General features: G+C 45.5%; 1 protein-coding gene and 1 pseudogene across 1 annotated transcript; both read right to left on the bottom strand.

Annotated features, from left to right (window-relative positions):
• Positions 1 to 12,191: 12,191 nt before the first annotated feature.
• Positions 12,192 to 17,188, bottom strand: LOC125539525 (trimethyltridecatetraene synthase-like). Its single transcript, XM_048703001.1, has 4 exons — positions 16,989 to 17,188; positions 15,802 to 16,459; positions 13,275 to 14,244; positions 12,192 to 13,021 (listed from the first exon to the last, which is right to left on the bottom strand). The coding sequence occupies exons 3-4, from the start codon at positions 14,187 to 14,189 to the stop codon at positions 12,386 to 12,388; spliced, it is 1,551 nt and encodes a 516-aa protein (XP_048558958.1). The 5' UTR covers positions 14,190 to 14,244; positions 15,802 to 16,459; positions 16,989 to 17,188; the 3' UTR covers positions 12,192 to 12,385.
• On the bottom strand, positions 16,993 to 21,206 carry LOC125539526 (annotated as a pseudogene).
• Positions 21,207 to 26,477: the final 5,271 nt, after the last annotated feature.

Genomic DNA, 26,477 nt, shown 5'->3' with positions numbered 1-26,477 from the left:
TAGTCGTGGAAGCATAAGATTGGAGAGACGACAACGATGCTACGATGGTGATCAAGGTGTCGCGCCGGTGACGATGGTGATCATGACAGTGCTTCGAAGATGGAGATCACAAGCACAAGATGATGATGGCCATATCATATCACTTATATTGATTGCATGTGATGTTTATCTTTTATGCATCTTATCTTGCTTTGATTGACGGTAGCATTTTAAGATGATCTCTCACTAATTATCAAGAAGTGTTCTCCCTGAGTATGCACCATTGCGAAAGTTCTTCGTGCTGAGACACCACATGATGATTGGGTGTGATAGGCTCTACGTTCAAATACAACGGGTGCAAAACAGTTGCACACATGGAATACTCAGGTTATACTTGACGAGCCAAGCATATACAGATATGGCCTCGGAACACGGAGACCGAAAGGTCGAGCGTGAATCATATAGTAGATGTGATCAACATAGTGATGTTCACCATTGAAACTACTCCATCTCACGTGATGATCGGACATGGTTTAGTTGATTTGGATCACGTGATCACTTAGAGGATTAGAGGGATGTCTGTCTAAGTGGGAGTTCTTAAGTAATATGATTAAATTGAACTTAAATTTATCATGAACTTAGTCCTGATAGTATTTTGCAAATTATGTTGTAGATCAATAGCTCGCATTGTTGCTTCTCTGTGTTTATTTTGATATGTTCCTAGAGAAAACTAAGTTGAAATATGATGGTAGCAATTACACGGACTGGGTCCGTAACTTGAGGATTATCCTCATTGCTGCACAGAAGAATTATGTCCTTGATGCACCGCTAGATGACAGACCTATTGCAGGAGCAGATGCAGACGTTATGAACGTTTGGCTAGCTCAATATGATGACTACTTGATAGTTTAGTGCACCATGCTTAACGTCTTAGAATCGGGACTTCAAAGACGTTTTGAACGTCATGGACCATATGACATGTTCCAGGAGTTGAAGTTAATATTTCAAGCAAATACCCGAGTTGAGAGATATGAAGTCTCCAACAAGTTCTATAGCTAAAAGATGGAGGAGAATCGCTCAACTAGTGAGCATGTGCTCAGATTGTCTGGGTACTACAATCACTTGAATCAAGTGGGAGTTAATCTTCCAGATAAGATAGTGATTGACAGAATTCTCTAGTCACCATCACCAAGTTAGTAGAACTTCGTGATGAACTATAGTATGCCAGGGATGACGAAAACGACTCCCGAGCTTTTCAAGATGATGAAATCGATGAAGGTAGAAATCAAGAAAGAGCATCAAGTGTTGATGGTTGACAAGATCACTAGTTTCAAGAAAAGGGCAAAGGAAAAAAGGGGAACTTCAAGAAGAACAGCAAGCAAGTTGCTGCTCAAGTGAAGAAGCCCAAGTCTGGTCCTAAGCCTGAGACTAAGTGCTTCTACTGCAAAGGGACTGGTCACTAGAAGCGGAACTACCCCAAGTGATTGGCGGATAAGAAGGATGGCAAAGTGAACATAAGTATATTTGATATACATGTTATTGATGTATACTTTACTAGTGTTTATAGCAACCCCTCAGTATTTGATACTAGTTCAGTTGCTGATTAGTAACTCGAAACGGGAGTTGCAGAATAAACAGAGACTAGTTAAGGGTGAAGTGATGATGTGTGTTGGAATTGGTTCCAAGATTGATATGATCATCATCGCACACTCCCTATACTTTTGGGATTAGTGTTGAAACTAAATAAGTGTTATTTGGTGTTTGCGTTGAGCATGTATATGATTTGATCATGTTTATTGCAATACGGTTATTCATTTAAGTTAGAGAACAATTGTTGTTCTGTTTACATGAATAAAACCTTCTATGGTCATACACACCAACGAAAATGGTTTGTTGGATCTCGATCGTAGTGATACACATATTCATAATATTGAAGCCAAAAGGATGCAAAGTTAATAATGATAGTGCAACTTATTTGTGGCACTGCCGTTTTAAGTCATATTGGTGTAAAGCGCATGAAGAAACTCCATGCTGATGGAATTTTGGAATCACTTGATTATGAATCACTTGATGCTTGAGAACCATGCCTTATGGGCAAGATGACTAAAGACTCCGTTCTCCGGAACAATGGAGCGAGCAACTGACTTATTGGAAATAATACATACTGATGTATGCGATCCGATGAGTGTTGAGGCTCGCGGCAGGTATCGTTATTTTCTGACCTTCACAGATGATTTGAGCAGATATGGGTATATCTACTTGATGAAACATAAGTCTGAAACATTTGAAAAGTTCATAGAATTTTAGAGTGAAGTGGAAAATCATCATGACAAGAAAATATTGGTTTCTACGATCTGATCGCGGAGACAAATATTTGAGTTACGAGTTTGGTCTTCAATTAAAACAATGTGAAATAGTTTCACAAATTCGTGCCACCTGGAACACCACAGCATAATGGTGTGTCCAAACGTCATAATCGTACTTTATTAGATATAGTACAATATATGATGTTTCTTACCGATTTACCACTATCGTTTTGGGGTTATGCATTAGAGACAGCTACACTCACATTAAATAGGGCACCATCTAAATCCGTTGAGACGACACCGTATGAACTATGGTTTGGCAAGAAACCTAAGCTGTCGTTTCTTAAAGTTTGAGGTTGCAATGCTTATGTGAAAAAGTTTCAACCTGATAAGCTCAAACCCAAATCGTAGAAGTGCATCTTCATAGGATACCCAAAAGAAAATGTTGGGTACACCTTCTATCACAGATCCGAAGGCAAGACATTCGTTGCTAAGAATGGATCCTTTCTAGAGAAGGAGTTTCTCTCGAAAGAAGTGAGTGGGAGGAAAGTAGAACTTGATGAGGTAACTATACCTGCTCCCTTATTGGAAAGTAGTACATCACAGAAACCGGTTTCTGTGACACCTACACCAATTAGTGAGGAAGCTAATGATGATGATCATAAAACTTCAGAATAAGATACTACTGAACCTCGTAGATCAACCAGAGTAAGATCCGCACCAGAGTGGTACGGTAATCCTATTCTGGAAGTCATGCTACTAGATCATGATGAACCTACGAACTATGAGGAAGCGATGATGAGCCCAGATTCCGCGAAATGGTTTGATGCCATGAAATCTGAGATAGGATCCATGTATGAGAACAAAGTATGGACTTTGGTTGACTTGCCCGATGATCGGCAAGCCATTGAGATTAAATGGATCTTCAAGAGGAAGACGGACGCTGATAGTAGTGTTACTATCTACAAAGCTAGACTTGTCGAAAAAGGTTTTTGACAAATTTTGAGGGATTGACTACGATGAGACCTTCTCACCCGTAGCGATGCTTAAGTCTGTCCGAATCATGTTAGCAATTGCCGCATTTTATGATTATGAAATTTGGCAGATGGATGTTAAAACTGCATTCCTGAATGGATTTCTGCAAGAAGAGTTGTATATGATGCAACCGGAAGGTTTTGTCGATCCAAAGGGAGCTAACAAAGTGTGCAAGCTCCAGCGATCCATTTATGGACTGGTGCAAGCCTCTCGGAATTGGAATAAACGCTTTGATGGTGTGATCAAAGCATTTGGTTTTGTACAGACTTTTGGAGAAGCCTGTATTTACAAGAAAGTGAGTGGGAGCACTACAACATTTCTGATAAGTATATGTGAATGACATATTGTTGATCGGAAATATTGTAGAATTATTCTGCAAAGCATAAAGGAGTGTTTGAAAGGAGTTTTTCAAAGAAAGACCTCGGTGAAGCTGCTTACATATTGAGCATCAAGATCTATAGAGATAGATCAAGACGCTTGATAAGTTTTTTCAATGAGTACATACCTTGACAAGATTTTTGAAGTAGTTCAAAATGGAACAGTGAAATAAAGAGTTCTTGCCTGTGTAACAAGGTGTGAAATTGAGTAAGACTCAAATCCCAACCACGGCAGAAGATAGAAAGAGATTGAAAGTCATTCCCTATGCCTCAATCATAGGTTCTATAAAGTATGCCATGATGTGTACCTATTGTATACCCTACACTGTTTTTGGCAAGGGAGTACAATAGTGATCTAGGAGTAGATCACTGGACAGCGGTCAAAATTATCCTTAGTGGAATAAGGAAATATTTCTCAATTATGGTGGTGACAAAAGGTTCGTCGTAAAGAGTTACGTCGATGCAAGCTTTGACACAGATCTGGATGACTCTAAGTCTCGATCTAGATACATATTGAAAGTGGGAGCAATTAGCTAGAGTAGCTCCGTGCAGAGCATTGTTGACATAGATATTTGCAAAGTACTTACGGATCTGAATATGACAGACCCGTTGACTAAAATTATCTCACAAGCAAAACATGATCACACCTTAGTACTCTTTGGGTGTTAATCACATAGCGATGTGAACTAGATTACTGACTCTAGTAAACCCTTTGGGTGTTGGTCACATATCGATGTGAACTATGGGTGTTAACCACATAAAGATGTAAACTATTGATGTTAGATCACATGGCGATGTGAACTAGATTATTGACTCTAGTGCAAGTGGGAGACTGAAGGAAATATGCCCTAGAGGCAATAATAAAGTTATTATTTATTTCCTTATTTCATGATAAATGTTTATTATTCATGCTAGAATTGTATTAACCGGAAACATAATACTTGTGTGAATACATAGACAAACTAAACGTCACTAGTATGCCTCTACTTGACTAGCTCGTTGATCGAAGATGGTTATGTTTCCTAACCATAGACATGTGTTGTCATTTGATTAACGAGATCACATCATTAGGAGAATGATGTGATTGACATGACCCATTCCATTAGCTTAGCACCCGATCGTTTAGTATGTTGCTATTGCTTTCTTCATGACTTATACATGTTCCTATGACTATGAGATTATGCAACTCCCGTTTGCCGGAGGAACACTTTGTGTGCTACCAAACATCACAACATAACTGGGTGATTATAAAGGAGCTCTACAGGTGTCTCCAAAGGTACATGTTGGGTTGGCGTATTTCGAGATTAGGATTTGTCACTCCGATTGTCGGAGAGGTATCTTTGGGCCCTCTCGGTAATGCACATCACATAAGCCTTGCAAGCATTGCAACTAATGAGTTAGTTGCGAGATGATGTATTACGAAACGAGTAAAGAGACTTGCCGGTAACGAGATTGAACTAGGTATTGAGATACCGACGATCGAATCTCGGGCAAGTAACATACCGATGACAAAGGGAACACCGTATGTTGTTATGCGGTCTGACCGATAAAGATCTTCGTAGAATATGTGGGAGCCAATATGAGCATCTAGGTTCCGCTATTGGTTATTGACCGGAGACATGTCTCGGTCATGTCTACATTGTTCTCGAACCCGTAGGGTCCGCACGCTTAAGGTTTCGATGATAGTTATATTATGAGTTTATAAGTTTTGATGTACCGAAGGAGTTCGGAGTCCCGGATGAGATCGGGGACATGACGAGGAGTCTCGAAATGGTCGAGACGTAAAGATCGATATATTGGACGACTATATTCGGACATCGGAAAGGTTCCGAGTGATTCGGGTATTTTCGGAGGTATCGGGGAGTTACGGGAATACAAGGAAGAAGCAATGGGCCTTAATGGGCCTTAGTGGAAAGGACCAGGAGGTGGCGCGCGCCCCTCCCAAGCCCAGTCCGAATTGGACAAGGGGTTTGGGGCGCGGCCCCTCTCTCCCTTCCTTCCCCTCTTCCCCCCTTTCCCCCCTTCTCCTAGTTGGACTAGGAAAGGAGGAAACCTACTCCAACTAGGAGTAGGAATCCTACTCCCTGGCGCGCCCCTCCTAGGGCCGGCCTCCTCCCCCTTGCTCCTTTATATACGGGGGCAGGGGGCACCTCTAGACACACAAGTTGATCTTCGTGATCGTTCTCTTAGCCGTGTGCGGTGCCCCCTTCTACCATAATCCTCGATAATATTGTAGCGGTGCTTAGGCGAAGCCCTGCGACGGTAGAACATCAAGATCGTCACCACGCCGTCGTGCTGACGGAACTCTTCCCCGACACTTTGCTGGATCGGAGTCCGGGGATCGTCATCGAGCTGAACGTGTGCTAGAACTCAGAGGTGCCGTAGTTTCGGTGCTTGATCGGTCGGGCCGTGAAGACGTACGACTACATCAACCGCGTTGTCATAACGCTTCCGCTATTGGTCTACGAGGGTACGCAGACAACACTCTTCCCTCTCGTTGCTATGCATCACCATGATCTTGCGTGTGCGTAGGAATTTTTTTTTGAAATTACTACGTTCCCCAACACTATCAACATACAACTAACCCTATGGTGTGATCCACGCGCGCGCTCATATGATGGGCACCAAAGCACGGCAACATAACCACAAGCAAATTAAATCAATCATAGCAATTCATCAACCACCGATAGGACAACGAAAATCTACTCAGACATCATAGGATGGCAACACATCATTGGATAATAATATGAAGTATAAAGCACCATGTTCAAGTAGAGGGTACAGCGGGTTGCGGGAGAGTGGACCGTTGTAGATAGAGGGGGGAAGGTGATGGAGATGTTGGTGAAGATGGTGGAGGTGTTGGTGTAGATTGCGGTGATGATGATGGCCCCCGGCGGTGTTCCGGCGCAACCGAAAGCGAGGGGGAGAGAGCCCCCCTCCTTCTTCTTCTTCTTCCTTGACAGGGACGGATGGTAAATTCCCGGGATGACCTAACCAAACATGGAGGCCACCACCAAGAGATAAAGCATGCTTCGCTAAGTTGTGAGCTTCAAAATTCGAGCTCCTAAACTCATGACTGAAATTACAGAAATCAAAAGCTAAAGAATGTTCAACTATCTCATGAATGACTGCTCCGTAGCTTGCAAAATTCTCCTTGTGTATGTCCTGCACCACCGTTTTGCAGTCCGACACCACTTGGATGCGCCTCAGATAGAGATCATCTGCCAGTGCTAGTGCCTCTCTAATAGCAAGTGCTTCCAAAGTCGGGGGATCCACAATGTATCTGAAAGAGAGAGTCGAGGCTCCCATAAACATACCCCTGTCGTCTCTACAGATCACCCCCACTGTCCCACCGTTTCTGGTTACCGCTGCATCGGTGTTAAACTTCGCGTAACCTGATGGTGGTGCAAGCCACCGCGCTGGTCGGGCGCTTTTAGAAGGGGTCGAGGAAGGATGCCTTTGCTGGGTCACTCGTAGTTCATCCAAATATTTTGATATGAAGCTGTTGACAGAGTATGGTGCCTGAAATATATTCTCGTGAATTGCTTTACACCTCGCATACCAAAGTGCCCAGAGCGTCACCACCAGGCGATCGAAGAGGTCATTCGTCAATATTTCATGTAGTGCAAACAGCCACTCCTTCGGACCATCCTCCTCGCGCTCAATCATATGCTGGACCAACTCATCCTGTGCCAAAGCCCAAACGCTTGCTACCATCGGACATGCAATGAGGGTGTGTTTCCATGTATCAGTCGCCCCACATAGCGAACAAGTGTCCTCTGTTGCCATATGTCGACGTTTGAGGACCGATCCCGTGGGCATGGAATGACGGGCTAGCCGCCACACGAACACCTTCAGTTTGGAGGGGACTTGCATGTGCCAGATCATAGACCACTTCTTGGTGTCTTGATGCTCATAAGATGTACCGTCCTCCTCAGCTAACCAAGCTTCCCTGCTGTGTGTCGTTTTTAGAATCATTCGGTAAGCAGAACAAACGCTGAAATTGCCTCGAGGTTCTTCATGCCAGGCCCAAAAATCGCCCACCCGGCGAGTGCACAGCGGGATCCGTAGAATCTCTTCTGCATCAAAGTGGGTGAACACCGAGCGTACCAGGTTTTCATTCCATGTTGCCGATGTTGGATCTATAAGCTGCGCCACTCTCGCCGGAGGGTTCTGAATTAGAGAACATATAGGACCCTTAAGCCCATCACGTGGGATCCAGTTGTGCCGCCAAATATCGGTCGTCTCCCCATCACCAATTCTCCTGATGACCCCTTGCGCTAGGATATCCCAACCATCCAAAATCGCTCGCCATATCTGGGATGGGTGCGATCCTAGTTCTGCTTGAAGGAGAGAGCCACACTGCTGCTACCTAGTTTTTAGGCCATTACGCCTGGGCCGTTGCTGGCGTGCATGGGCTCCTTCCCTTCCTTTTGCTCCAGCCTCTAGCTATTTGGACGTATGTGCACAGGTTCCATAGGAGAAAGAGTGTCTTTGGTGGTACTACAATAGCAGTTTTTTTAATTATTGTGAGGAGGATCATGTTTGCTGCTTATTTGTGGGAAGCTGAGTGTTTTTTCTTCAGCTCCCAAAATCATTTTAAGAGCTACACAAATTTTAGGGATGGATTAGAGTAGTCTAACTCGCCAAAACAATAGTTTTTAGATGAGTTTAATTTTGCTCTTATAAATCTTTGTTGTGCTCCTTATTAGAAAAAACGTTTTTCTTTCGGTGCGGGACTTTCAACTAAATTCAAAAGAACTTTAGAGCATCTCCAACAGCCACGTCAAAAGGCGCGCAGGGGGTAAACTGAGTTTTTAGCGCGCGCGGGACGTTTTCACGCGCTCCAGCGGTGACAGGAAACTAGCGCGCGGGAAAAGGCAGCAGCTCGCGCACTATTTTTGGCGCACCACTTCCGGCGCGCCTTTAAATTGCGACGCTCGCCACACGCCTATTCCACACTCTCTCTTCCTCTTCCGCTGCCACGCGCGCCTCCCCCGCTTCCTCGTCGCTTCCTCGCCGCTCCAGCACTGTCCTACAAATCTCTGCACTTGAAGGCCCAACAACGTCTACAAAAAAAGGTTGTGTAGTAGACATTAGAGGGCGGCGCCACGGCGAGCGCACCAAGGCGCGCGGAGGACGACGGCGAGGCCTCAGACGGGAAGAAACAGGAGTCGGGGAAGATGCGACAGTGAAACGCGGCCGGACAAGAGTACAAGGGTTGACTGGTTCGGGTGCGGGGTGGAGCTGACGTTGGTGTTAACGATTTATGAGACGGTGGGGCGGGGATGCGTGCGCTGAGGCGCAACCAGCCGTAGGAGGCGGGAGCAGGCGGCCCCGCCGGTGCAGGTTTAATTTTGGCGGCTGGAGGAAGACAAGACTGAAGAAACACGGTAGACTATAAAAGAAGCGGGAGTACTTAACAACATTATCTGAAAGCAGCAGGGGCACTTAACAACCATAGCTGAAAGTAGTATGAGTATTTATACAGGTTCAACGATACAAAGCACGCCTCGAACGGTGCTACTTTGCCTACAAGTTTTGCTATTTCCATCAACATTCGTGTGCCAATTTTCAGTCTGTAACACTTGAGAAAGTTTATTCAAGTTTGGACATAAAAAAAGAGCTATCTTCTTGGTTCATGAACCCAACTATGAACTTATATCCATGGCGTGTCTCCAATATGACCATTAAGCTGGTGTATTCAGTTATGGCAAGGCCGACCTTTCTGAGTACATGTGTTCTAGCAGAGCAAGGGATGCACTTCAGGAATAATATGAGAACACAATTTATTCGCTATCCAAATATAGAAATAACTTCCTCTTTCATGTCGTGTTGACCATGGTATTAGTACCTTTTATCCAAATATAGCAATCCAAATTTTCAAATTAGTCGACGGCATATTCAAAATCTCCAACCCTCCCGGATAGAAAAGAGGATTCTAGAAACATATTGTACGCATTTAAAAATCATGTGTTACGATAAGAAGGAACAAGTCTGGCGTCTCACCAAGGGTGCAGAAATCTGTAGGGTCCTCGCACTTTGTGCACTGCAAAAGAAACACACTAGATTCAGTAGGAAGGAAAATCCATCAACGACGGCGGTTGCCATCTAGGATCACCGGTGACCAAGGAACTAGGATTTATCAGGGATGCATGAAGAATTTGTACCTGGTTCCATGAGAAAACCCTATGCAATCGTTGAGGAAAGGTTTTCTTTGTACAAGCAGACGAGCGAGAAAGGGATTCAGGCCGAGTGAAATATTGTTGCTTCGTCCGTCCAGCTTACTGCTACTGCTGGAAAGATGGGTTTTTTGTGATTTAACGGCTCATTGGGCATTACTGCGGCGCTACGACCGGGGTGAGTCTACCGTGCAGTTGTGCACTCTATTTTGATGCATGGCATGTGGACCCCGTTGTCGGATGCCATGCATATCAGCGAAAGGAAGTAGAAAGGCAGAAGTAACTAGTTACATATAAATATATTTTTGATAGAGGGATACTTCCTCTGTAAAGAAATATAAAATCATTTATATCACAACTTTATACATAAGGAAAATCAAGGGGGACATATATATATAACATAATAAGCGGTTCAGATGAGAATAAAATACTCAGTTAACCTGACGGGTCTGGACTTTGAGCAACAGGCCGATGGGCAGGCCCATGTGTTCTAACTCAGCGCATTTCATCCGGTAAATATTGCATGCGGTCGGTACGACGTTGGTTTTAGATGTTGCCGCAAGGCGAATAAAGAAAATTAAATAAAGCACGATAGCTATTAGAATGAAATCGAATGACAGTTGCTAACCAGCAATCGGAGTTGCAATTCTTTCACGATATCCTACGTGATAAATAATACTGTAGTACTACTTATACACACAAGACACTTGTTTCACCATGCCATATTACATCAAAAGCTCTCGAAGGATTAATCAGTTCGATAGTTGCGTGTTGCTACTGAAGAATTTCAAAGTTGATTAGGACCAGCTCTCCTTGTCGAGAAACTTCGATTTTGTCATCATCCCCAACCGCAAGATTTGATAGAGTTTTGAACCTTGACCATCTATGTTGCATGTTGCAAAAGTTCGTTCCGCAACAACACTCATGCTGCAGGAAAGTGAAGACCTTTTTTCTTCAACATCATCTATGTTGCAAAAGTTTCTTCCGCAACAACACCCATATAGCAGAAAAGTGAGGACGATTTTTTTGCAACAACATCTATATTGCAAAAGGGTGTGTGCAACATGTGCTCTGTTGCAATGGTGAGAACGAGGCTAAGCCGCCGGGTGACACCAGATCTAACAGATGGTGAGGCGGCGGATACGTAGCACGCTCCATATAGTAATAAAGAATAGTTCGAATTTTGAGCAACGCCGGCGGACTAACATGGGACTATTCCTCTACGTGCGGGCCTCATTTGATGGCAACACACAAATACACCTTGGTTGTCTAGGTAGGAGAGGAGGAGCAACACGGAAAGGACCGGTGAAGGTTTGTGATGGTCCGATGGAAGTCATGGGTCTTTGTTGGTTGCAGCGCGGCGCGCCTTCGACTCGATTTAGTGCTTGTAGTCGTCGCTAGGTGGTCTACGGATCTGGATGTAATTTTTATTTTTGATGTTCGTTGTACTGCCATGATTGAAGATGAATAGATTGTAAGTTTTCCCGCAAGAAAATAGTGGTGTGAATAAGGTAGCACATTTTCTGTTATGTACATTTGCTAGTAATTATTATTTTTAAGCAAGGAGGCTCTCCCCGGCTTCATTGCTAGAATGTAACCAAACGAATTCATGACTCATTTGCTAATTCTCAACAAAGTCGCATCTAAAACCTATAAGATTATATTAATTAAAAAGAAAATGAAAAACGCATACAAGTCTCTATGTAAAACCAAATGGTGTAGAAATTAGATGAGACTTAGTTAATTTTCATCTAGATTAGAGCTAGCCACGCCCTTCCATGTTAAGCACTTTAATGGAAGCATCAGAACGAGATAAGTGGTGACGGAGATCGATGGAAGCATCAGAACTAGATGGTGGAGCGGTGTTTCATCTCACACTTTAATGGCGGCGGAGATCGATGGCATGGCGCTGTGGAGATTCGGCGTTCGATGTGCGGAGATGGGCTCGCGCAGGAGGAGGTTGCTGTCTGGCGTCATGATGACGTCGATGGCTGAGTGGCCAGACAAGGTAGAAGCCTCAGTATGATCTGAAGACCTGTGGAAGATGGCGGCGACGACACACGAGTGCGTCTGACCGGATTGTGCCCCAGACCCGGTATGTGGCTCGGCTGGGGCCTCCGAATGAGTTTCGGCTTTCGGGTTTTGATGTTAGGTTTAGGTGAGTGGTTTGGGTAGTGGCCCAGCTAGCACCCCTTCATCATTTTGGATAGGAGTAGCGGCATATGTTGCCAAGATGGTGGATTCAGGCATATTGTTGTAATACTTTGTAAGGTCTTCGAGAATAATCAATAAAGTGGCCGTATGCACCTCCCAGATGCAGAGGCCGGGGGTCATCCTCCTTTTCTAAAAAAAATGAGAAGATTATATAGACGTCAAATGCCCCTAGTTAGCAAGCATCTTATGGACAAGCATCCATCGAATCTTCCCATTATTTTTCCACATGACTCTACGCAACACAAGAACGCAATACGAGACTTGGGAAGCACAAGAAGCGGACAACAATACCCTAATGACCCCTTGCGTAGAGGTGGCCCTGGAGCTTGGGTTTCATCACGACCTGTAGCGGGAACTTGCGCGGGGTCGACAGGCCGAAGATCTCCTCCATGCTCAGCTGATCCGTCGTCACGCCATCGGGGAGCTTGCACACAAAGCCGTGCAGCAGGTTGGCGAGGCTCACATGGATCACCTTCAGTCCCAGACTGTATCCGGGGCACATCCGCCGCCCGGACCCAAATGGCAGCAGCTCGAAGTCATGCCCCTTGATGTCGATCTTGCTGCCGACGAACCGTTCCGGTACGAACTCCTCCGGCGAATCCCACACTGCCGGGTCACGGCCGATGGACCACACGTTGATGAGCACGCGCGTACCAACGGGGATGTTGTAGCCACCGACGGAAGCGTCCTCACGGGACAAACGGGGTGCCAGCATGGGCGCCACCGGGTGCAGCCGCATGGTTTCTTTGACGATGGCCTCCACATAGGGAAGGCTGGGGATGTCGTCCTCCGTCACCCATCGTTCTCGCCCCACCACACGGTCCAGCTCCTCTGTGGCCTTGGAGAACACCTCGGGTTTCTTGAGCATCTGCGACATGGCCCACTCCACTGTGATCGCCGTGGTTTCCGTGCCACCGGCGATGAGATCCTGCATGTGATTAAAGTAGTTTAGTGCAATTAATGATTCAGAATTAGTATCAGCATAACCTGATAAGTTCCTTTAATTAATATGCATTTTTCTGGAACCTCTCTAACAGAAAAGTTTTTTTTTAAAAACTGTAAAAGGTCAACGGGTAACCCGTCCTCCGGGAGCTCCCTTGCAACTGGCCTTTCCTGGCCGCCAATCTGCCCTTCTGGCTCGTATACTGATTACTGAATAACGGAAAGATCGACGGACTGACCTGAATGAAAGCTTTGACGCCATTCCGGTGGAGCTTGACCTCAAGATTTGGGTCGCCGGCTATCTCCAACAGCACGTCAACCATGTCCCGTGACACGAAGTTCTCGCCCTGGAGGCGCCGCCGCTCGTTGTGGTCGTCCAAGACATGTTCTAGGAATCGATCGAACTTCTTGCTCAGCTTCTTCATCCTCCTGACGTACCCCTGAAGGTCCATCCAGTCGAGCCATGGGATGGAGTCGCCGATGTTGAGCACGCCGTTGAGGAAGAAGAGCTCGTCTATCATGCACTTGAACTCCTCCGGCGCCATGGTCGCCGAGCCGTCCTCGCCCGCCGCCTGCTTCTCCAGGTACTTCCTGCCCAGCACCATGCGCGAGATGACGTTCAGGCTCAGGGTGGACAGGTGGTCCTTGAGCAGCACGAGGCGCCCGGAGGCCTCGTGCAGGCCGCACAGGACGGCGCGCGTCTCCTCGCGCCGGATGTAGGCGTACGACTCGAGCCGCCTCGCGCTGAAGAGCTCCGCAAGGCACACCCTGCGCGCCTGGCGCCAGTGCGCGTTGTACGGGGACCATGTGATGGTGCTGTTATCGTAGCCGGTGTACTTGCCGGCGGCGGTCCTGGGCCGGTCGGTGAACACCACGTCGTGGGTCTTGAGGAAGAGCTTGGCCATCTCGGCCGAGGAGCCAACAACGACAGGGAAGGACCCGAAACGGAGCTGCATGAGCGGGCCGTACTGCTTGGAGAGCGCGTGGATGGAGCGGTGCGGGAGTGCACCTATGAGGTTGAGGTTGCCGATGATCGGCCATGGCTTGGGGCCAGGCGGGAGGTTGCACGTGCCTTTGCGGCGGAAGACGGCCTTCAAGAAGAGAATGGTGGCGAGCACGACGGCGAGGAAGGGCGCCCATGGTGGTAGCTCCATTGAGATTTGAGAGTGGGTGGTGTGGTGTCCGAGCAATTCTTGAGCTTCTGACCTCCTGTTATTAAGTGGGCGGCTAATTAAGTGACCGATCAACCGCTAACGAGCCATTGCAGGTGTTAATTCTATAATAATGTACTCCCTCTGTAAACTAATATAAAAATGTTTAGATTACTACTTTAGTGATCTAAACGCTCTTATATTAGTTTACATAGGGAGTACTCCTTAGTCAGCGGTTGATAATTAACTACGCCCTCTCTTAGTCTTGTGCCAGTTTCCTTCTAAAAATTAGATGAAGTCCCAAGCACACGCATGCATCCTGCATCATGGTGTAATACGTCTGCCTATGCGCGAGAGCATCAATCACCATACGTCCGCTGCAGGTTCTGACGTAATTAGTTGTGTTCTTGTGATAGCTTAACGTTAATGAGGTCCGAAAGGAATTTATTCCATGACCTTCCAACTGTCTATTACGACAAGTTTTTCTCAACTTCGACGAGGGATGGGTGATGAAGGCAATGCGCCTTCGGACCGCTCTGCTTGTAGTCGTCGTTAGGTGGTATACGGATAATTTTTTATTTGTGGTGCTCCGTGTACTCATGACAGATAATGAATTGATCGAAAGGAGTCCCGCAAAAAAAGGTTTAGGAAATTAGCCCACTAACCAACAAGAAAGCATCTCCAGATCCAATATGAGAACTAGTCCTTCTCCCAAATCTATAATCCCTCAAATAATTGGAAAGTTATCCCCTCATAGCTTACCCATTTGGGTCAAATAAATTGGAGCAAAAAGAAACAAATCATCCTCAAATCCATTTCTCTTCGTCTAAGCCGTATTCATGGCGCAGCCACCAATGCGCCGCCCCGATTAGACCTGCCCGGCTATAAAGGCACCACCCCGCCATGCCAGAGCCAAACCATAGGCGCGCCGCCCTATTTTCCTTCGGATTATACCCCAACTCGCGCCGCTTGCCAACGAGCACCCCGCCATCCATACCATGGTGTGCAGCCACCAGACATACCACACCAAGCTCTCCGACGCCCGTCAGGCCAAATCACGACGGAGGTGGTTGTGGGCCGTCGCCGCATTCGCCGAGCCGAGCTCCAAGGAGGAGGAGGTTGAGGAGATGGGGGGAGGAAGCGTTGAGGTGGAGGGCGGTGCATTAGTCTTGTGTCAGTTTTCTTCTAAAAATTAAATGATGCATCACGCATGATGCAATAGACAGACGCATCATGCATCATCACTGAATATCTCTAACGGCTTGAATTTGTCTTTTCTGACACTGTTTACATTTGGATTTTGTTTGTATTTTGAGTTCGGATCTGAAATTTTAGGGGTTGTGGACACATATGTTGTGAACATTCACGAATGTTTTTTGAAGTTTTCAAAAATCTTAAATTTGAAAAAAAAATGATAACACGGGAGCATGCAAGAGTTGAGTGCATTTGAACTCGAGAGCAGAAACTCCACGTCTCGTACCTTTGCAGAAGTTAGGCAATATATATACAGCATACGCTATTTCCTCTACATACATGATATAGAAGGGTTGTGTTAAGGTGCGACTGTAAATTAGCATAGAAGCATGTGTTCCTAAATAAAATAGCATCGTATTACCTTGCTGTCAGAGGACGAAACACTGTTGGTCTTAGGGCGTGAGAGGATTCATTCTTAATGTGAACTTCCACTTCTACGTCCGAGCAAATGTTAGAATTGTGATGTAGTTTAGTACTCCCTCTGTAAAGAAATATAAGATCGTTTAGATCACTAGTACATCATAAAACTTGAAGATAAAATGCAGATACAATTAAGGTATTCTCAAAATCTTACACTGGTGTTTTAGAAATCATCTTGTTAGCATACGTCACAATCTCAACTTAGATAATGCAGGAATATAGAAATAGGCTATGGCACTAATAATTCCCTCAGCCAAATTATTTAACTAGGATATGGCTGGCAACTGAAGAAATGCCGTGATGTCATTTCAGCGACATACTGTGAAGCTTGAACGGAATTTCTTGCCAACATCGGTAAGATTTGCTAAAATTCGGGTAACATCCCATTGTCATCACATATACATAGGCAAAACAAGCTTAAGTTCTCAGTCCTACATATCAGGATAAATAACTAGTTACCCTCTTACGACAACGGAAAAAACATGACAAGAGATTGCACATCTAAAACTAGGATCCATAGATACGATTGCAGGATCAGCAAGCTAAAGGCAGAAACAATTGCAGGTATGTACTCCAAGCATCAGCCAATCAGGTCCAATCTGCAAAACAAGAACAAGTCAAAGAAAATAAATGCCCAATAAGTCAAAAGGTGCAGAGTGAAAAAAGAAATGTTGAATGTGCTTTTTGGAGAAAGAAACATCGATGCATGTAGAGTTTTGACTATCAAGTCCTTTTTATGCTTGTAAATTTCATGGAAAGGATTATTTTTGCGACGGTTGCAAAAGGAGATGTTCAGTGCTATAAAATGTTGCTGGTTTACACCACAAAATTTGTTCATTTAGAGCTAACAAATGCTCTTTTCCGCATAAAAATCTACAAGCATATAAAAACTACAACAGTCATGTGCATAACATTTATTCCAGAATTTTTTTTGACACTTAATTATTATTATTTCGATCAAAACATTTAATTATTATTATTTTACTGTTTACCACAGGAGCATGTGAGCTCAGGTGTCATTTCCCTGCTTTCAGTAAATGGCATACTCTTGAAAAAAAAGTTCAGTTTTTTTTTATTTCATGCCTCCGCGATTAAGGAGGCATATTTGGGCATTTCAGATGGCATTACCATCTCACTGAGTCAGTTCATTATGCGGGGAAGGGTGACATTGCCCTGAGTAAACAATTTACAGCTGCAAAACATCATCAAAGCTCGCTTCATTTCATTCCTCGCATGGCATGTAACAAGAAAAGGTCGGGTTCAGATACTTGGTCACAAGTCAATAGCAGCTACATATCTCCCACAGCCAAATCAGTTTACTGAAAGGATATTACCTGTTGGAAACTTGGTTGTACCGCTGGTTCACCCATTTCGATTTGGTAAGCCACCAGTTGCCATCATCTTCTGCATAGCACTCATTGCATTCGTCACTCTCGCCAAGTCCTCCTGCAGCTTTCTCTGACTTTCCTCCATCGCTATCACCTTCTTCCTTAGAGCGGCTGCCTCATCTTCAGCCCTTCTTTTATCCCTCGCAGATTCCAAGACTGCACTTTCCTGGGAGTTTTTGGGGCGACTTTCCTCTGTTACTACCACCTTATTTCTCAGTGTGGAGACTTCATCTCCAGCCTTTCGTTTGGCCCTCGCAGCTTGCATGGCTGACCTTTCCTGCAGGTCTTTGGGAGAGGGCCCAGGTGTATGCCTGCGTGCACTAACCCTCCTGTTTGCACCGATGGCAGGCGCATAGTCGTCTCCTGAGCCTTCTGGACTCTCAAGAGATGGGTCACAAGATCTTGACTGCACAGTGAGCAAGGGCAGATTGTTTTTTCATTCAAGTAATGTATGAATAAATCATCCAGATAGAAAACAAATAAATAAGAGACCTCTTCCTGACGCATCCGCGCAAAGCTCTTGGATCCGGTTTTATTGATATAGGTTGATTTGGCTCGAGAAGCTTTAGATGCAGCACTTCTGGCCTGTGTTTAAAAGCATATATCAATCATCCAAATTATCCAAAATGTTTACTCCCTCCCGTTTCAAAATAGATATCTTTTCAGAGTTGGGCAAAGAATTAAGTTTTGGTGAAATGTCTATATTGCCCATCTCTTTCTTCCTCCATTAATTACCATTTTTACACCAAAGCAAGGTATGCAAGCACAAGAGGAGTTAACTATCTCTTTTCTGCTGACATTGATTAAGGGCAAAGTAGAAACACAATGACTTAAATTGCATTGTAAGTGTAGAAGTACAAGTATTTTGAGAAAAAATGGAGGCAAAGAGGGCATCTATTTTGAAATGGAGGTAGTGGTACATTGTTAAAACAAATGAAAGAGAATGCACAGCACTACCTTTGCCTTTTCGGTATTCCAATATGCAACAAGGACTCGCCATTGTTCTTTTGAGACACGAGGATCTCGATCAGCAAGGCGTTCCTCTTGGGTTGTATGAGAATCATAGTGTTTCCGTTTTAAATAAGATTTCCAAACCCGCCACTTGTTTCTTATTGACCTCAGGACCGACAACTCATGAGGTGGATCAACATCAAATTTAAGCTATACCAAAGAACAAGGAGTGTGAAAAAAGTTAACAGGCAGGGAAAAGACCAACTAGCAATGAATACCTTAACAATGTGCCACATAACATCCTTGTTCTCCTTTGGAATATTTTTCCAACTTATATACGTGAGAGGTGCCAATATTCCATCTCGTGCTAGTGCGCCTAGAAAGTTAATCAACATGTTTGCATTTACTCCAATTGGCAGGCCCGAAGTGTTCAAGGAGACTGGCACCCGTACACCCTCAGGCAAGGTCCACATTTTGACACAAAGATTACCTCCTGCTTTGTGTCCCTTTTTACCTTGTTGCTGCTCCTCAGAATCAGTTATATCGTGCAGGGATACCTTATTGGAACCCTCAGGCATCAGACGGTCATGAAACACATTATATTTCTTCTTGGCAAGGGCCCTTCTGACCTCTAGAGGTAATAACCGACAATAATTCCGCGCAAAATGCTCAGGGTCAGACATATCAGTATTTGAAGGAGTTCTTGTTAAATCAAGGTCATCTAGTTCATCAGAGATTTCTTGAGGCAACTTATGCGCAGACGGTGTGCTAGGGTAAAGACCAGCGCTCATTCTATCAGTGTCTGGATAGTCAGAATCAGACATGCTTTCATCTGGAGATACAGCATCATCGTTCTCACTTTCTACAGATTCAGTGTCTGTCATGGCAACTGACACTTCACAATCTGGAGAGGCAGGACACTGCTGAAGAGGCTCCCATTCAACTGATTCGTCATCCATAGCATCTGCTGGCACTTGGACATTAGGACCAAAATCCTGCAAGTCACCAGGATCACTTTCTAGAGGTTCATTTTCTATAGCACCAGCTGAATCTTTGGCCAGACGTTTACTACGTCTAAGCAGAAGCCCTGCATTTGATGAAGCTATTGAGCCTTTTCTATTCTTCTTCTGAGTCCAACCACTAGTCTGCTTGGAAACATTAACTTCAATCTGCTCCTTCTGGGTTTCCTCATTAGTGCATACATTTTTCTGTTTTAGATCAGCCAGCTTATTCGGAGATGTAACCTGTTCCCTCTCCTTAAGAGTCGAGGTGTTGCCAGGCCTCTCATTAGCCTTACTTTGATGCTCAAAGTCGACATGGGTTCCAAGACTACGGCTATCAGAGGTCTGTCCTTCTGCCTGCTGTATAATGTGGTTCAGTGGTTCTATATGTCTCTTCTTGCCAATAGTCTTAGCATTAGCTAACTTTGATTTGTTCTGCTTGCTACTACACGGTGCAGTAGTCTTCTTTATAGGAAGAGAGCACATGGCTTCTCTATTAGTTGCAGGATTGATACGCTCACGAATTGCCTGATTTGTGGTCGATGTCTTTCTCTTCTCTACATTAACAGAGTTGGGTTCAACAGCGCATCCAGTTGGCCGAATGCTCTCCCTCGAAACTGTTTTATTGATCATCTCAGTAGATGCCTCTTCTCCGTGTTTTGCTTGGTTGACAGGTGGATGAACCACCCCATCAAGATCCAGACAGTATAACTGACTGCCTTCTGCATGACTCTCATAAAAAGGCTGTTTGTGCACCTGCTGTATGATCTGAGCAGGAGTCTCCGTATGCCTCTCCTCTATACTTACAGTCTGGGGGCTAACAGAGCATCCGACTCTCTGGTTTCTATGAGTTGCAGTAGCCTCATCTATCAGTTCAGTATGTCCCGCCTCTCCATAAACTTCATGGCTGAGAAGTCCATCCTGCATCTCCTCTGAATGAGTGACTTGATGCAAGTGTGCCAGCTGTGCTCGCTTTGGCTGCATAGTGTAACTAGGGTGCTGATCATTTACATGATCTCTGACCTCATTTAGAGGCAAAGCTTGTCTCTCCTCGTTGCCTACAATACGACGGCCAAGGGGCGGTCGATTTCTCTGAAGGCTATTATTTGCAACAGTCTCGTTAGCCACAGGTATATGTTCTCCATCAATCATATGATCAGTATACCCCTGTTGTTCATCAGGTTCTGCTCGTGGTAGCCCTGCGCGCATTGCATAACTAGGACGCTCTTGCCATTTCTGCATCACAGGAAAAGGGAAAAGAAAGGTGTGCACTATTTAGGGAAAAAGGTCGATGGATCATCCAGATCTCCAACCAACTGAGCTAGACACAGTACAGAGTATATGAGATCATGAAATGAGGAGGAGAAGGCTCTTTGTTCTACAATCTACACATATAGTATAAACCAGCGTGAGATGAAGATGATAAGTAGATTCCAATTGAATTGCAATTTTTTCGACTATGCGCAATACCAAAATCCACAACCCAACATAATCGAGAAGTATATATATACCTCCCGAGCAGCAACAATCGGTGGGACAGATGCGGCGGCGAGCGGCACGACGGCCGCCTCGGCGGAGGAGAGGATGTAGTTCCGAAGGCGCGCGGAGTCGACGGCCAGCTCGGCGCCGCAGAGCGGGCAGGCGCAGCGCGATAGCCCGACCGGCACACTGAGGAGCTCGCCGCAGGCGCCGCACGGAAGCCTGGCCCCGCGCGCGCCCGCGGCGCCTCGCGGCAGGGGCAGCGCCCTCCGCCGGGGCCGCGGCATGAGCTCCGGAGGGAGCGACTGCGCCGTGCCGCAGTCGGGGCAGACGAACTCCGTCAACCCCCGTTCCACCTCCAATGTCTCCTCGCACCCCGCGCAGCGCACCTCCAAGAACTCCTCTGCCGCCGCCGTGGCTAGCGGCGGTGGCGCCATTGCCTTGGAGCTAGGGCGTGATTTCTATTTCGGCGGCGGGGGGAGGAACGCCGATGGCTGGCACGGTCATACTCTCACACACTAGTTTAGGCATGGGCTAAAATATTGGCTACTAAAACCTCCCGTAAAGTTTCCAATAAATCATTTTTTAAAACACAAGTTCATATATGAACGCAAATGCACACACTACCCCTGTGATCACCTACGAGAAACTGAGCTGGCACATCATTTTAGGATTGACAAAGTCATCGTAGTCGACATGAACGTCTCGTCCACTGAGCGCACACGAGGGCTGAAATATATTTAGAAAATTGCGAGCACCGGATAGGGAAAACAAAGTGGAAACTTCTCACTTTTCTGGCAGAAAAATGGAAACAAAGAGGCAAAATGAAAATGAAAGTGAAAATTAAAAAAAGGAATTTTTATGCGGAGGGAAACAAAATAGAAGTTCATTTTCCGGCGGATCAGACATGAAAATGAAAGCTTCCATTTCCGTGAATATGGAAAAAAAATCGTTTTTATTGACCTATGGATGCTTTGTAGCCTAACCATCAAATATCACACAATTATACAGTGAGCAAAATGGCTCATGTGTGGCCCAACTTCTAGTACCATACAAAGAAGTTAGACCTATGTAACTACAATGAAGGTCGAGCCTAAAATTCCCCTTCATGGATTATTTTGTGATGTTACAATGTGTTTTACTTGTAAGAGGGTGACTTGATACACCGTGTTTTGCTTATATATGGATTTTGTCCTTATGATTACCACAAATATGTTTGGGTTGTTAAAGTTGAAAAAAATATGCACAAATGCATATCTTCTAATATAATCAACATAATATTGTAGTCATGTTAAAAATTGAATATGTTGGTTTGCTTCAATGTTTATGTATTTGTTTCTGCTTTCATAAAAAAATTATGGAAACAAATATGGTAGCACTAGTTTCGCTCATTTCCGCTCTGTTTTCATCCTAGTGTCAAGGGAAAAAAATTATATGAGATCAGGTCTCACGGTTAGCAGGTGAGACCCGTCCTGATGGATGACACGTGGCATTCACAAATCACAAAGCAGGGGTTGCTTTGTGATTTGTGAATGCCACGTGTCATCCATCAGGATGGGTCTCACGTGAGACCTGGTCTCATAGAATTCTTTTCCACCATGTCATCCATCAGGATGGGTCTCACGTGAGACCTGGTGTAACACCCTGGATGTAATTTACCTTATATGTATCCCAACTCTTGCCGTTTCCGGCACTAAGTTATTTTATTTACTCGGATTCTGGTTTTTGTCTTCGTGTGTTGTTGCCTTTGTCATGCATCTCATATCATGTCGTCAGGTGCATTGCATTTGCATACGTATTCGTCTCATGCATCCGAGCATTTTCCCCGTTGTCCGTTTTGCATTCCGACGCTCCTATCTCCTCCGGTGTCCCTTTCTACTTCTTTTCGTGTGTGAGGGTTAAACATCTTCGGATTGGACCGAGACTTGTCAAGCGGCCTTGGTTTACTACCGGTAGACCGCCTGTCAAGTTTCGTGACATTTAGACTTCGTTTGATACTCCAACGGTTAACCGAGGGACCGAGAAGGCCGCGTTTGTGTTGCAGCCCAACACCCTTCCAATTTGGCCCAAAACCAACCTAAACCCTCTCCTTCATCTAGAGCGTTCGATCACGATCGCGTGGCCGAAAACCGCACTCCATTTGAAGCCTCCTAACTCCTCCTACCTATAAAACTAGACCTCCCCCGAAATTTCGGGTCAAAAACACCCCCTAACCCTAGCTTTCTTCCTCCTCCGCCGCCGGACGCGTCCGGATCGGACCGGACACGTCCGCCCGCAGCCGCCCGACCTATCGCCGCCTGTCACATGGCTTCCCGCCATCCGCCGCCGCCAAAGCCCGCCGGGCCCGAGGCCGTCCCTCCCCGCGAGCCGCCCGGGCCAGAGGCGCCCTGCCCGCGCGCCTTCGTCCTCCTCCTCCGCGGCGCCCGAGCCGCCGCCCGCCGCCCCGCTGCGCCTAACAGCGCCGCGCTCGGAGCCACCACCGCGGCGAGCCTCTCCGTCATCTCCTCCTCCGGCCGGGTCTCCAAGTTCCACGACGAACTCCGGCCAACTCTGGCGCCAAGTACCACTCCGGCCGCCGTCGTCCACTGTTCCGGCGAAGTTTTCCGTCGATCCTCGAAATCCGCGCCAGATCTGGATCTGGGACGAAGGGTTGACTTTTGCCCCGAAACCCTAATTTTCTTGCAACTTTGGAATGTTATAACTCTGCATCCGTAGCTCCGATTTGTGCATGTAGCATATCAAAATGTTCATCTCAGAGAGTACATCATTTCATCTCATTGCATCATTTTCTTTTGAGCTCATCTTGATGCCCGAAATGCTGTTGGAAGAGGGCTATGTGATAAAATTTTCAGATCTGTTTCATCAAATAGCTATTTGTCATTTTTTGCCATGATTAATGTGTGCATGATATGATCCTGAGCTCTACATGAGTTTTGTTATATGCCATGCCATCTTTACAGAGGTGCTTACCACGTATTTTTGTGATGTGTGTGGTGACTAGCACAAGCTTGCAAAGTAGTGTATTCGTTAATGCTGATTTCAGGGACTTCGAATTTCTCTAAGTCCTTGTCCTGATTTTGTCATTATGCCATATGTTCATGTTGTTTCCTAGTGATCCGTGCCTCTTTTGAGGATGATCAGTACTGATGATTTGTTAATATTGTGGTGATCTATCCATCCATGTCTTTGTTTGCAATTATGGAGCACCCTAGCTTGAGTCAATCGAGCTCTACTTTTGCTATTTCGTGAATCCTGGCAGATTGTTGACTTGTTAGCGATTTTGCCGAGGATGTTGTTATTGATACGTGCATGCTATGTTGTTGTTCTTGCCATGTCTAGCTTCTATGCCATGTATTCTTGATGGGTGTATGCTTATTTTGTCATTCCATGCTCTGTAGTGAGTGCATCGAGCTCGTAAACATGCCTACTCGTTAACATATTTGCATGCTCAGTTTTTCACTAAGTCTGTAATCTGATTATGTTTTTGCCATGTTCACATGCTTGCAATTGTATTTTCTGATCCCTTTTGTCTCAAGGTCACTAAGGGACTTTTGTTAAGTGCTTTGGGTATCTTCATGCCATGCCTTGCTTTGCCATGTTAAGTTCCTATAGCATGTAGTTTTTATGCTCCAAAGTGTGCTACCTGATGTTAAATTCCAGACTTGTGTTAATTTCACTAAGTCTGAAACCTGTTATCATTTGCACTTTTGCCATGCTTGTTTGAACCTGTTAATGGATGAATTAGTCGCAGCTCAGTGTTCATCTTTTGTCAAGCATCATGAATGGATCCCTGCCATGTATTTTGTTGTCATGTTTGAGTGCTATAGCATATTTATCTTGATGCATTTAGATGGCTACTTGCTGATTATCGCAGACCGGTGCCATATTTGTTTTGCTTGCCATTTCCAAGCCATGCATCCGATTCCGGTGATCTTTATATCGATTCCAACCGAAATCACCTCACCTTTCCAGTGGCACTCTTGGATTTCCAAGTTGAGGCCAGGTTCAATCATTCCTTGTCAAATCTTGCATATGCATCACATATCGCATCCCGCATAGCATACCATGTTCGCATCATGTTGTTTGAGCATTGCACGTGGTTGATTGTGTTCCTTTTGCTTGTTTGTCTTGTTTGGGTAGAGCCGGGAGATGAGTTCGCTAACGAGGAGCCCGTTGAGTTTGCTTACGAGGATCAAGTCAACTCTGACAACTTTGCAGGCAAGATGATCATACCCTCGAAATCACTTCTATCTTTGCTTGCTAGATGCTCGCTCTTTTGCTATGCCTATGCTACGATACCTACCACTTACTTATCATGCCTCCCAAATTTCCATGTCAAGCCTCTAACCCACCATGTCCTAGCAAACCGTTGATTGGCTATGTTACCGCTTTGCTCAGCCCCTCTTATAGCGTTGCTAGTTGCAGGTGAAGATTGGAGATCGTTCCTTGTTGGAACATTGTTTATTGCTGGGATATCACTATATTATCTTGTTATCTTAATGCACCTATATACTTGGTAAAGGGTGGAAGGCTCGGCCTTTTGCCTAGTGTTTTGTTCCACTCTTGCCGCCCTAGTTTCCGTCATATCGGTGTTATGTTCCCGGATTTTGCGTTCCTTACGCGGTTGGGTTATAATGGGAACCCCTTGACAGTTCGCCTTGAATAAAACTCTTCCAGAAATGCCCAACTTTGGTTTTACCATTCGCCACCTAGCCTTTTTTCCCTTGGGTTTCGCGGACTCAAGGATCATCTTTATTTAAACCCCCGGGCCAGTGCTCCCCTGAGTGTTGGTCCAACCTGTCAGCTGCCGATGGCCACCAGGGGCAACTCTGGGCTGGCCTACCGGTACCTTGGACAATCCGGTGTGCTCTGAGAACGAGATATGTGCAGCTCCTATCGGGATTTGTCGGCACATTCGGGCGGTGTTGCTGGTTTAGTTTTACCATTGTCGAGGATGTCTTGTAAAACCGGGATGCGGAGTCTGATCGGAATGTCTCGGGAGAAGGAATATCCTTCGTTGACCGTGAGAGCTTGTGATGGGCTAAGTTGGGACTCCCCTGCAGGGATTTGAACTTTCGAAAGCCGTGCCCGCGGTTATGGGCAGATGGGAATTTGTTAATGTCCGGTTGTAGATAACATGAAACTTAACTTAATTAAAATGAATCAACCGCGTGTGTTACCGTGATGGTCTCTTCTCGGCGGAGTCCGGGAAGTGAACACGGTGTTGGAGTAATGCTTGACGTAGGTTGTTCTAGGATCACTTCTTGATCATAGTTCTTTGTTCGTGATTTGCCTCCTCTTCTCGCTCTCTTTTGCGAACAGGTTAGCCACCATATATGCTAGTCGCTTGCTGCAGCTCCACATATTACCTTGCCTTACCTATAGGCTTAAATAGTCTTGATCTCGAGGGTGCGAGATTGCTGAGTCCCCGTGACTCACAGATTACTTCCAAACCAGATGCAGGGACCGATGATACCGTTCCAGACGATGCGCTTGAGCTCAAGTGGGAGTTCGATGAAGACTCGCGCCGTTACTATGTGTCTTTCCCAGATGATCAGTAGTGGTGCCCAGTTGGGGCGATCGGGGACTGTGTCGCATGTTAGGGTTGATCTTTTATTTTGGTACCGTAGTCGGACCATGAGTGTATTGGATGATTGTAATGTTATTCATGTATTTGTGTGACGTGGCAAGTGTAAGCCAACTATGTATCATTTCCTATTATCTTATTTACATGGGTTGTTGTGAAGATTACCTTACTTGCGACATTGCTTTCAATGCGGTTATGCCTCTAAGTCGTG

This window comes from Triticum urartu, chromosome 2, assembly GCF_003073215.2.
Source record: "Triticum urartu cultivar G1812 chromosome 2, Tu2.1, whole genome shotgun sequence".
Lineage (NCBI taxonomy): Eukaryota > Viridiplantae > Streptophyta > Magnoliopsida > Poales > Poaceae > Triticum > Triticum urartu.
This window is presented reverse-complemented; position numbering and strand designations above follow the sequence as displayed.